Raw genomic sequence first — 13998 nt, forward strand, 5'->3', positions numbered from 1 at the left:
ATATCTAGAAAACCCCATCGTCTCAGCCCAAAATCTCCTTAAGCTGGTAAGCAACTTCAGCAAAGTCTCAGGATACAAAATCAATGTGCAAAAATCACAAGCATTCCTATACACCAATAACAGACAGACAGCCAAATCATGAGTGAACTCCCATTCACAATTGTTTTCAAGAGAATAAAATACCTAGGAATCCAACTTACAAGGGATGTGAAGGACCTCTTCAAGGAGAACTACAAACCACTGCTCAATGAAATAAAAGAGGATACAAACAAATGGAAGAACATTCCATGCTCATGGGTAGGAAGAATCAATATCATGAAAACGGCCATACTGCCCAAGGTAATTTATAGATTCAATGCCATCCTCATCAAGCTACCAATGACTTTCTTCACAGAATTGGAAAAAACTACTTTAAAGTTCATATGGAACCAAAAAAGAGCCCGCACTGCCAAGACAATCCTCAGCCAAAAGAACAAAGCTGGAGGCATCACGCTACCTGACTTCAAACTATACTACAAGGCTACAGTAACCAAAACAGCATGGTACTGGTCTTTTCCTTTTTTTCTTTTGTGACACAGCTTTTAGTCTCACTTGCATTTATGTGTGTTTTTCAGACAACAATTAATAATTATATTGAATATGTAGCAGCAATTGTCTTGAAGGGTGTTCATATATTATTGGACACTAACACTAACTACATTGGACTGACTTGTGTAAACTCTGTTAAACACGATTTAAAAGCCATTAAGAGTACTTTGCAGCCAGACATGATGGCTCACGCCTGTAATCCCAGCACTTTGGGATGCTGAGATGGGCAGATCACAAGGTCAGTAGTTCGAGACCAGACTGGCCAACATGGTGAAACCCCATCTCTACTAAAAATACAAAAATTAGCTGGGCATGGTGGTGCATGCCTGTAATCCCAGCTACTCAGGAGGCTGAGGCAAAAGAATCTCTTGCCCAGGAAGCAGAGGTTGCAGTAAGCCAAGTTCATGCCACTGTACTCCAGCATGGGCAACAGGGCAAAATTCTCCATCTCAAAAAAAAAAAAAAGAGTACCTTGCATTAGCACTCTTAAAAATGCTAATAGACATTGCCATTAGCTGTGAAGGTTTGAATTTTATATGTCTGCACTGATATTCTTATCAAAAATTTCTATATTAGCTTCAAATGTTCAGTTTAAAACTCAAACTTTGAGATTTTTGTAGCTTTTAGTTGGTTAATTTTGAAAATTTAGTATGTTGATGGAAGTTTAAAATTATCATCATTATTTTACAAAATGGTGGAGGAAGAGCTAAAATTCCTTGTTAGTTAAGAGAATTATGAAGCGTCAAAAAAACTCCTCATTAGGACACAAGGAAAAAGGATGGCCTGCTAAATCATTCAAAAATGCTTTTTGGTACCTTGGATTAATCATATAACAGCTATAGCAAGAAATAGATACCATGAACAGACCAATAACAAGCAGCGAGATCGAATCAGAAAGAGCCCAGGACCAGAAGGTTTCACAGCTGAATTTTAACAGACATTCAAAGAATTGGTACCAATGCTATGATGCTATTCCAAAAGACAGAGAAAGAGGGAATCCTCCCTAAATCATTCTGTAAAGCCAGTATCACACTAATATCAAAACCAGAAAAGGACATAAAAAAAGAAAACTACAGAACAATATCCCTGATGAATATAGAAGCAAAAATCCTTAACAAAATACTAGCTAACCAAATCCAACAGTACATCAAAAAGATAATACATCATGATCAAGTTTGTTTCATCCCAAGGACGCAGGAATGGTTTAATATATGCAAGTCAATAAATGTGATACATCACATAAACAGAATTAAAGAAGAAAACTATATAATCATCTCAATAGATAAAGAACAAGCATTTGATAAAATCCAGCATTGCTTTATGATAAAAAAAGGCTTTCAATAAATTAGACATAGAAGGGACTTATCTCAAAATAATAAAAGCCATATCTGACAAACGCACAGCCAACTTCATATTGAAGGGGGAAAAGTTGAAAGCATTCTCACTAAGAACTGGAACAAGACAAGAATGCCCACTTTCAGCACTTCTATTCAACACACTACTGAAAGTCCCAGCCAAATCAATCAGGCAATCAATAAATCAATACATATATATATATGTATTTTATATATATATGTATTTATATATATATATATATATATCTCCAAGTTGCTGCAAAATACATTATTTTGTTCCTTTTTATGGCTGGGTAGCACTCTGTGGTGTGTGTGTGTGTATATATATATGTATATATATGTGTATATATATGTGTATATATGTGTGTATATATATAAAAGATATATGTGTGTGGATATATATACACATATGAACACACACATATATATAACTTTTATATATATACACACATATATACACACATATATACACATATATATACATATATATACACACATATATATATATACATATATATATATACACACACACACACACACCACAGAGTACTACCTAGCCATAAAAAGGAACAAAATAATGTATTTTGCAGCAACTTGGATAGAACTGGAGGCCATTACTGAAGTAACACAGGAATGGAAAACTAAACATATGTTTTCATTTATAAGTGGGAGCTAAACTATAAGGATGCAAAAACAAGAGTGATATAACAGACTTTGAGGACTTGGGGAAGGGGAGTCTAGGAGGAGGTAAGAAACAAAAGACTATATATTTGGTACAGTGTACACTGCTTTGATGACAGGTGCACTAAAATCTCAGAATTCACCACTACAGAATTCATTCATGTAACCAAAAAGCACTTGTACCCCAAAAGCTACTGAAATTTTTTTAAAAATCATATAATGACTACAGTCCACTCAGTACTTGCTTAAATTTTAGATAATAACTATAGTCCATTCAGTACTTTCTTAAATTTTAGAAAAGCTTTATAAATTACTGGTACATAACTTGAAGACTGCTTTGGCTGGGTGCAGTGGCTCACATCTATAATCCTAACACTTTGAGAGGCTGAGGCAGGAGGGTGGCTTAAGGCCAGAAGACCAGCCTGGCCAACATAGTGAGACTTCATCTCAACAAAAAATTGAAAAATTAGCCAAGTATGGGGGTGCACACCTATAGTCTCAGCTACTTGGGTGGCTGAGAAGGGAGAATTGCTTGAGCCTGGGTGTCAAGACTGCAGTGAGCCATGATCTTGTCACTGCACTCCAGCCTGGGCAACAGAGGGAGACCTTGTCTCAAAAAAATAAAAAGAAAGAGAAAGAAACAGAGAGAAGGAAGGAAGGAAGGAAGGAAGGAAGGAAGGAAGGAAGGAAGGAAGGAAGGAAGGAAAGAAGGAAGGAAGGAAGGAAGGAAGGAAGGAAGGAAGGAAGGAAGGAAGGAAGGAAGGAAGGAAGGAAAGAAGAGAGAAGAAAAGAAAAGAGAAAAAAAGAAAAGATTGTTCTTCCTTTGGCTAATTAAGTAATGCTCTCACAGCACTAGATTGCACGGTGCACTTACTGGATAAACTCAATGGTGCCTCTAGTTGGGTTGATTGAGGATGTCTGAAAAGCAGTCACAGAGCCCAATGCCTGCTATTGCACAACAGATGAGCCTTTTCCTTTCTACACTGAGAATTTTCTTCTGTTTTTAGTGTGGTTTATTTTTGGCTCAGAAATAGTTGCTATGATGAAAATATTCCTTTGTTAGAAAAGACGGTAGCTACAACATCATTTTGAAAGAACCATGAGCATGAGCTATTTTTAAAAGCCAAAAGAAGTGGTTTATTTATTTGTCAGGGTTAATTCTTGATTATGTTAACACTGTTTTATGATAAGGTGACTTTTTTAGATTAAAATCAAAGAGGTTCTATATTTTTATCATTACAGATCATAGTTACAACATAGTGAGTTCTGCATACTGACTCATGTAGTGAAACCTTAAATAAGTTAGTAAGAAAAGCAATAGTTTTCTGAAGCCATGATATGGGTGATACACAGTTCATACTCAAATTATAACAAAGCTCTTCATATTTGTGAATTATAGAACACTACTTTTTATAAAGCCATATTTTTAGGGAAATTTAGGAGTGATATAGAACTGGTAAATTAGTAAAATAAATTTCACTGCATTTTTGTATATAATCATCTCTAGTACTCTGGAAATTGAGGATTCATTATGCAGTGATCAACTTCAAATACTTTTTAGTTCCAAATATATGAGCTAATAAGCCTTGCTTTTATAAGTATGTGCCAAATTGGGCAACATCAATGGATTTTCTAAAACTAATATGTGTCTTTCATTTAATGTTATCTGACTCTAATAAAATGCAGGATTATATATATAAATGACAAAGCTATAGTACCTAAAATAGTATGGTACTAGCATAAAGATAGACATATAGACAAGTGGAACAGAATACAGAGCCCAGAAATAAACCCATCCATATGGGTCCAACCGATTCTCCTAAATAATACCAAGAATACACAGTGGATAAAGGATACTCTCTTAGACAAATGGTATTGGGAAACTGGATATAAAAATGCAAGAGAATGCAACTTGACTCTTATACCATACACAAAAATCAATTCAAAATGAATTAAAGACTTCAATGAAGAAGTAAAACATCTAGAATAAAACTCAGGGGAGAAGCTGTAAAGATGGTGGTTTGAGCAATGAGTTTATGGCTATGACACTAAAAGTACAGGTAACAAAAATAACCAAGCCTGACTGCATCAAACCAAGTGAGACTTCCACAGCAAAGGCAACAATAAGCAGACTAAAATATAACCTACAGAATGAGAGAGAGTATTTGCAAACCATATATCTGATAAGGGGTTAATCTCCAAAATATATAGTGAACTCAAACAACTCAATAGCAAAAAATCTAATAATTTTTCTCTTTTTTTGAGACAGGGTCTCCCTCTGTCTCCCAGGCTGGAGTGCAGTGGCACAATCTCGGCTCACTGCAACCTCCACCTCCCGGGTTCAAGCGATTCTCCCGTCTCAGCCTCTGGAGTAGCTGGGATTACAGGCATGCACCACCACAGCCCAGCTAATTTTTGTATTTTTAGTAGAAATGAGGTTTCGCCCTGTTGGGCAGGCTGGTCTTGAACTCCCGACCTCAGGTGATACGCCCACCTCGGCTTCCCAAAGTGCTGGGATTACAGGCATGAGCCGCTGTGCCCAGCCTTAATAACTTGATTTAAAAATAAGCTTAAGGGCTTGAAGAGACATTTTTTTCAGACACAAAAATGCCCAATACATACATGAAAAGATGCGCAACATCACTAATCATCAGGAAATGCAAATCAAAGCTATAATGAAATACCACTTGCACACCTGCTAGCCCGGCTATTGTCAAAAAAACAAAAGACAAGTGTTGGTAAACACATGGAAAAATCAGAACATTTGCACACTGTTTGCGAGAATGCAAAATGGTGCAGCTCCTAGGGAAAACAGTATGGAAGTTCCTCAAAAAATTAAAAATAGAACTACCATATGATTTAATAATCCCACTTCTGGTTATTTATCCAAAGGAATTGGGATTATGATATTAAAGAGATATGAACATGCCCTTGTTCATTGCAGCACTATTCACAATAGCCAGGATGTGAAAACAACCTAAATGCCTATCAACAGATGAGGGATTTTTCCTTCCCTCTCTACCAGGAAATGATGGATTTTTTTAAAATGTGGTATATACATGCAGTGGGATATTATTCAGCCTTAAAAAGAAAGACATCAGCCTGGGCAACATAGTGAGACCCCCATCTGTACAAAAAATAAAAATAAATTAGACAGGCATGGTGGCATGGGCCCACAGTCCCAGCTACTCAGGAGATTGAGGTGGGAGGGTCGCTTGAGCCCAGGAGTTTGAGGCTTCAGGGAGCCGTGTTTGCACCACTGCACTCCAGCCTGTGTGACAGAGCAAGACTTTGTCAAAAAAAAAAAAAAAAAAAAGAAGGAGAAGAAGAAGAAGGAGGGGGGGGCGGAGGAGGAGGAGGAGAAGAAGAAAAAGAAGAAAGATATTCTTTCATTTGTGACAACATGGATGAACCTAGAGGACATTATTCTAAGTGAAATAAGCCAGTCACCAAAGGATGAATACGGCGTGGTTTCACTTATATGAGTTATCTAAAATAGCCAAACTGGCGGGGTGCGGTGGCTCACACCTGTAATCCCAGCACTTTGGGAGGCCAAGGCAGGTGGATCACTTGAGCCCGGGAGCTCGAGACCAGCCTGGACAACATGGCAAAACCCAGTCTCTACAAAAAATGCAAAAATTAGCCAGGCATGGTGGTGCACGCTTGTAATCCCAGCTACTCGGGAGGCTGAGACAGGAGAATCGCTTGAACCCAGGAGGTAGAGGTTGCAGTGAGCCGAGATTGTGCCACTGCACTCCAGCCTGGGCAACAGACTGAAACTTCATCTCAAAAACTAAAAAAAAATAAAATAGCCAAACTCATTGAAGCAAAGAATATAATGGTGGCTGCCAGAGGCTGGAGAACAATGAGGAGTTGCTAAGCAATGGGTATACATTTTCAATATGCAAGATGAAGTTCAAGAGGTCTGCTGTACAACATTGCACCAATAGATGACAGTAGTACATTGTACATTTTAAAATCTGTTAAGAGGATAGGTCTTATGTTAAGTGCTCCTACCACAATAAAAAATTTTTAAACATAAAGAAAGAAAAATGTGAGGCTGGTAAAAACCCAGAGACCAGAGGCCGGAAGACTAGATGGTCTCAGGTGGCTATGGTGGAAAAGAATATGACACAGGGAAGATGGAACCAGACTGTAAGGGTCCCTCCAGACAGTGGGCTCCACCTGGCAGGAGATGGAAAGCCAACTTACAGAGGAAAACAGTTGTCAGGGCCAGAATATAGGGTGACAAGTCATCAGGATGGGCTCCATGCTTTGCAAGACCCAGTGCAAAAAAATGTAGGACCCCTTGTTGAAAAATTCCTAAGAATTGAAGATGGCAATAGCAGAGCATTAAGCCAAGCACAGGGCCCTTCTGAGAAAGGGGCGTGTGTGGCTGCACAATTCCATATCTGTGAAGTGTGCAACCCCGTAAGGTGGCCAACCGCATAGGTTTCCCAGGATGTGGGATTTCAGTGCTAAATCTGGGACAGAGCTAGGCAAACTAGAGCTCTTGGTCACCTTATTAGGACCGAGATTCAGAAGAAAGGAATGCCTGCATCCCAATACTGCTAGCTTGCCATGTGCCATCGCTGGGACTTGATCTACTCATCTGTAAAGTGGGGGTGATGAGGCTATCATGCACCTCCTATTGCTGTAGAAATAATCAATCTGGAACTAGGAGTCTTTGAGATTTCCGTGAAGTGTGTGTGTGTGTGTGCACGTGCGCACATGCATGTGCAAGTCTGACTCTGTCACTCTGGCTGCTGGAGTACGGTGGTGTAACCAGGACTCACTGCAGCCTCAACCTCCCAGGCTCAAGCAATCCTCCGGCTTCAGCCCCCAGAGTAGCTGGGACCATGGGTGTGTGCCACCACACCTGGCTAATTTTTTTTTTTTTTTTTTTTTTTGGAGAGATGGGTTCTCACTATGTTGCCCTGACTGGTCTTGAACTCCTGGGCTTAAACAATCCTCCCAACTCAGCCTTCCAAAGTGCTGGGATTACAGGCGTGAGCCACCAGGCCCAGCCACATGTTATTATTTTTGAAGGTTCTGAAAGGGGTACTGTGAGAACTTATCTGGCAGCTGTGGGCACACTGAATTAGAAGGAGAAAGATCAACAAAGAGGCTACTGTCATGTCAAGGACAGTACCAGGTCTCACCTGGCTATGGGAGGGGTTGATGCCAAGTCCCAAGGTTCCATGAAACAGGTAAACAGCACCCCGGTTGTCCTCCTCTCCTGGGGCCCCAATGGCCACGTCCGTCAGCTTGTCCCCATTCACGTCCCCCAGCACTGTTAGGGCTGCCCCAAAGCGGCCCCAGGGTTGGCCCTGCTCCCCGTAGAGAACAGCATCACACTGCCACCGAGCCCTCTGCTAAATACAAACAGTATCAGGCCCCAACCCAGGCGACCCCTCCACCCACACCGGGCCCCACCAAGCCCAGGTCCCATCGCCACTCACCCCCCTGGGCAAGGGGCACATGGACACCTGGCCCCCTCGGGTCTGCTCGTAGTAATGGGGGGCCCCGATGAGGACCAGGTCGGTGCTGCCGTTGCTGTCCACGTCCACGGAGCAGAGGGAGGCCCCGAAGTAGGCGCCGATCTGAAAGAGACAGTACCATAATCACATACCTCTTCCCACCTAAAGCAGATGTGGGGGTTTTCTCTCTCTGAAGAAAAGTTATGCCTGCTGGGGGAATACCTCTGGAGCAGATGTGATCTTCTATATGGTTCATGATAAATTATCATTTGAATGTGCTGCCAGCTAAAGGAACCTATATAATAAGCCTGGCAGAATGGTTTCTGCCTGTAATCCCAGCTACTTGGGGGGCTGAAGTGGGAGCATCCCTTGAGCCAAGGAGTTTAAGGCTGCAGTGAGCTTTGTCACCACTGCACTCCAGCCTGGGCAACAGAGCAAGATCCCAATCTCTAAGTGTATATATATATTTTTAATAATTTAAAAGATAAAAAATAAAGAAGCCTATAGTAGAGTCAATGGGCAGTGAGTGAGGATTTACCCCAGATGGTATTCCTGGGAGATTATTAAGGCAGCAAAGAAGGATTTGGGTTGGAAAATACAGATAGAAAATTCTAGAAGAGAAGACAGAATACCACCCTTTCAATATATTGGGAATCTTTAGGCAGGTAAAAAGTCAAAGTTGGCACTCTGACTAATAAGGCTAATAACTGGCTTAGATTAAAAATAACTATTTGTTATTTGAATATTTTTGTGATATTAAGAAATATCTTCAAGGTCAATATGTAGAATTCATCCATAAAATTCACCTATTTAATCATCCATTCATTCATTCATTTATTTATTCATTCAACAAACAAGTGTTTCTTTTTTTTTTTTTTTTTTTTTTTTGAGATGGAGTCTCGCTCTGTCCCCCAGGCTGGAGTGCAGTGGCGCAATCTCGGCTCACTGCAAGCTCCGCCTCCCGGGTTCACGCCATTCTCCTGTCTCAGCCTCTCCTAGTAGCTGGGACTACAGGCGCCCGCCACCACGCCCGACTAATTTTTTGTATTTTTAGTAGAGACGGGGTTTCACCGTGGTCTCGATCTCCTGACCTCGTGATCCGCCCGCCTCGGCCTCCCAAAGTGCTAGGATTACAAGCATGAGCCACCGCGCCCGGCCTAACAAACAAGTGTTTCTTATTGCTAAGCACACGGCTGGGTAGTAGAGACACAGAGCCTTCCAGGGCCCTCAGTGCAGCCAGGTGGAAAGGAGGAGAGTAATCGATGGATTAACAGTGAGATGTGTATAGCAATTTCAAATTGGGACAAGTTCTAGGAAGGGAATGTGCAGGGGACATCATGCCACGGCTCTGCAACGTGACTTCTGCCTCATACACTATTGAGGGAAGACTCATTGATAACTCAATACAGGCATTTAAGCTTTATCCTAGAGTCAACAGAATTTGATTGTTTTTTAGGTCATATTTATTGCGGAAGAGTTTACATACAATAAAATTTAGCCTTTTAGTACATAGTTTTATGAGTTTTGACAAGCATATGAAGTCATATAACCGGCCAGATGCAGTGGCTCATGCCTGTAATCCCAGCACTTTGGGAGGCCAGGGTGGGTGGATCACCTGAGGTCAGGAGTTCAAGACCAGCCTGGAAATCATGGTGAAACACTGTCTCTACTAAAAATACAAAAATTAGCTGGGCGTAGTAGCGAGCGCCTGTAATCCAGCTACTTGGGAGGCTGAGGCAGGAGAATCGCTTGAACCCGGGAAGTGGAGGTTGCAGTGAGCTGAGATCATGCCACTGCACTCCAGCCTGGGCGACAGAGCAAGACTGTCACAAAAACAATAAATAAAGTCATATAACCAACACCACAGTCAAAAAAGAAAATAGCTTCATCATCCCCAAAATATTCCCTCATGCCCCATCATAGTCTACCTCTCCCCTCCAGCTAACATCTGGCAACCACTCAACCATTTTCTGCCCTTATTGTCTGTTCTGCAATGTCATATAAATGGAATTACATTGTATGTGGCCTTTTTAATTTGGCTTCTTTCACCTACAATAACGCTTTTAAGATTCATCTGTGTTGTCGCATGTATTAGTAATTTGCTCTCTTTTATTGCTGATTAGTATTCCCATTGTATGGGTGTGCCACAGTTGGTTTATCCGTTCCTCAGTTGAAAGACATTTTGGTTTTTCCCAAGGGGTGATTATTAATAGAGCAACCAGAAACATTTGCATACAGGTTTTCATGTGGACATCTGTTTTCATGCACCCCAGCCTGGGCAACAGAGTGAGACTACATCTAAAAAAAAAAAAAAAAAAAAAAAAAAAAAAAAAGGCTTAGGAGTGGAATTGCTGGTATGGTAACTGTATGTTAAACTTTTTAAGAAATTGCTTATTTTGAATTAATTTTTATATGGCATGACGTATGAATGGAGATTTATTTTTATTTTTTACTATGAATGTCCAATTGTTCCAGAACCATTTGGTGAAAAACTCTTAAACTTTATCTTTGCACCTCTATTGCAAATTAACTGGTAAAGTGTGACATTAATGTAAAATGTGTGGGGAGGAGAAGTTAAAGGGTCAAGTTTTTGTATGTGGTCAAAGTTGTTTTTAGCTTGGCACAGACTGTTATAACTATAAGATGTTTTATGTAAGCCTCATGGTATCCACAAAGAAAAAAAAAACTGTGGTAGATACACCAAGCATAGAAAAACGAATCAAAACATATCACTACAAAAAAAAAATCAAATCACAAAGGAAGACAGCAAGAGAGGAAGGAAGAATGGAACAAAGGAAATACAAAGCAGTCAGAAAACAATAAACAAAATAGCAATAATAGTCCCTACCTGCCAATCATTACTTTATATGTAAATGGGTTAGATTCTCTAGTCAAAAGACATAGAGTGGCTGAATGGATTTTTTTAAATCCAACTATATGCTGCCTATAAGAAACTCAATTTAGATTTAAGATCACACATAGGCTGAAAGTGGAAGGATGGAAAAAGATATTCCATGCAAATGATAACCAAGGGAGATATGATTATATCAGAAAAAACAGACCTTATGTTAAAACTGCCACAAGAGACAAAGAAAGTCATCATATAATGATAAATAAGTCAATTAACCAAGAGAATGTAACAATTGTGAATATACATGCACCCAACATCAGGGCACCTAAATACATAAAGCAAATATTACCAGAACTGAAGGGAGAAGTAGGCAGCAATACAATAATAGTATTATCATTATTATATTCTAATAATAGTAGGGAACTTCAATATCCCACTTTCAACAATAGTTAGATCATCCAGACAGAAAATCAATAAGGAAACAGCAGACTTGCATAATACTATAGACCAGATGGATCTAACAGACATATACAGAACATTCCATTCAATAGCAGTAGAATACACAGTATTTTCAAGCACATGTGGAACATTTTCTAAGTAGATCATATGTTAGGCCACAAAACAAGTCTTAAGAAATTCAAGACTTAAATCATATCAAGTATTGGCCAGGCACAGTGGCTCACGCCTGTAATCCCACCACTCTGGGAGGCCGAGGTGGACAGATCACCTGAGGTCAGGTGTTCAAGACCAGCCTGACTAATATGGTGAAACCCCATCTCTACTAAAAATACAAAAATTAGCCAGGCTTGGTGGCGGCCACCTGTAATCCCAGCTATTCAGGAAGCTGAGGCAGGAGAATTGCTTGAACCCGGGAGGCAGAGGTTGCAGTGAGCCAAGATTATGCCACTGCACTCCAGCCTGGGTGACAGAGCAAGACTCCATCTCAAATAAATAAATAAATAAATAAATAAATAAATAAATAAATCATATCAAGTATTTTTTCTGACCCAATGGTTATGACATTAGAAATCAACAAGAGGAAAATTTAAAAAGTCAAAAATAGGTGAAAATTAAACAACACATTACTGAACATCCAGTGGGTCAAAGAAGAAATCAAAAGAGAAATCAAAAAATATCGTAAGAAAAATGATGATGAAAACACAACATACCAAAACTTATTGGGTGCAGAAAAAGCAGATTTAAGAGGGAAGTTCATAGAGTTAAACACCTACATTAAAAATCTCCTAAATATTGATTGATCATTTCTAGTGGTATGGAAATTTTTTGTTTTATTCTTACAATATGTTTGTGTTTTCTGATTTCTACATGATGTTGCATTCCACTTGTAATAAAAATAAAAAACACAATTTTACTTTAATTTTGATAGGAAGGAAGGAGGGAAGGAAGGAAAGAAACAACCTAACTTTGCACATCAAGGAAATAGAAAAAGAAAAAAAAACTAAGCTCAAAGTCAGCATGAGAAATAAAATGATAAAGCTCAAACCAGAAATAAATAGAGGCTAGAAAAAACAATAGAAAAGGTCAATAAAACTGAGAGTTGCTTTTTTATTTATTTTTTATAAAGATGGAGTCTCACTATGTTGCCCAGGCTGGTCTCAAACTCCTGGGTTCAAGTGATCCCCCACCTCAGCCTCCAAAGAGCTGGGATTACAGGTGTGAGCCACCACACCCAGCCAGAGTTGCTTTTTTAAAAAGATAAATGAAATAAACAAACCTTTAGCTAAACTAAAGAAAAAAAAAAACTCAAGTAAATAAAATCAGAAATGAAAGGGGAGGTGTTACAACTGATGCCACCAAAATACAAAGGATTATGAGAGATAACTATGAACTATTTAATGCCAAAAAATTAGATACACTGGAAGAAATGGATAAAATCCTAGAAAAATACAACCTACCAGGACTGAGTCAAGAAGCAATTTAAAAATCTGAAAAGACCAGTAATAAGTAAGGAGATTGAACCAGTAATCCAAAAGCTCCCAACAAAGAAAAGCCCAGGACCTGACACTTCATAGGTGAATGCAAACATTTAAAGAATTAATGTTGCCAGGCGCAGTGGCTCATGCCTGTAATCCCAGCACTTTGGGAGGCCAGGTGGGTAGATCACTTAAGGTCAGGAGTTCGAGACCAGCCTGGCCAACATGGTGAAACATCGTCTCTACTAAAAATACAAAAATTAGTCGGGCATGGTGGTGAGCACCTGTAATACCAGTTACTTGGGAGGCTGAGGCAGGAGAATCACTTGAACCCAGGAGGCAGAGGTTGCAGTGAGCCGAGATTGTGCCATTGTACTCCAGCTTGGGTGACAAGAGCAAAACTCCATCTCAAAAAAAAAAAAAAAAAATGAATTAATGTCAATCCTTTTCAAACTCATGTAAAAAAAAATTAAAGAGCAAGGAACACTTCCAAATTTATTTTGAGTCCAGCAATACTCTGATACCAAAGCCAGACAAAAATTCTACAAGATATAATTATAGGTCAATATCACTGATGAACATAAACACACAAATCTTTAACAAAATACTAGCAAACTGAATTTAATGGCACATTAAAAAGATAATAACCGGCAGGGCGCGGTGGCTCATGCCTATAATCCCAGCACTTTGGGAGGCTGAGATGGGCGGATCACGAGGTCAGGAGATCAAGACCATCCTGGCTAACACCATGAAACCCCATCTCTACTAAAAATACAAAAAAAAAAAAAATTAGCAGGGCGTGGTGGTGGGCACCTATAGTCCCAGCTACTCAGGAGGCTGAGGCAGGAGAATGGCGTGAACCTGGGAGGTGGAGCTTGCAGTGAGCCGAGGTCACACCATTGCACTCTAGCCTGGGTGACAGAGCGAGACTCTGTAAAAAATAAATAAATAAATAAAAATAAAAAGATAATAACCATGATCAAGTGTGATTTATCCCTGGGATGCAAGATGCAAGGATGTTTCCACATATGCAAATCAATTAATGTGACATATCACATTAACAGAATGAAGGACTAAAACCACATGATCATCTCAATATACGCAAAAAA

General features: G+C 39.6%; 1 protein-coding gene across 2 annotated transcripts in view; it reads right to left on the reverse strand.

Annotated features, from left to right (window-relative positions):
* ITGAM (integrin subunit alpha M) overlaps positions 1-13998 on the reverse strand; it is a 76574-nt gene that overhangs the window by 26587 nt on the left and 35989 nt on the right. Inside the window, exons 13-14 of one of the 2 annotated variants that reach the window (XM_055297843.2) lie at positions 8087-8227; positions 7787-7996 (exon numbers count right to left, since the gene is read on the reverse strand). In XM_055297843.2, coding sequence (XP_055153818.1) covers positions 7787-7996; positions 8087-8227 — 351 coding nt within the window. Of the gene's footprint in view, positions 1-7786; positions 8000-8086; positions 8228-13998 lie in introns of both variants that reach the window. The other variant, XM_055297842.2, reaches the window with a different exon arrangement.

This window comes from Symphalangus syndactylus, chromosome 11 (genome assembly GCF_028878055.3).
Source record: "Symphalangus syndactylus isolate Jambi chromosome 11, NHGRI_mSymSyn1-v2.1_pri, whole genome shotgun sequence".
Classification (NCBI taxonomy): Eukaryota; Metazoa; Chordata; class Mammalia; order Primates; family Hylobatidae; genus Symphalangus; species Symphalangus syndactylus.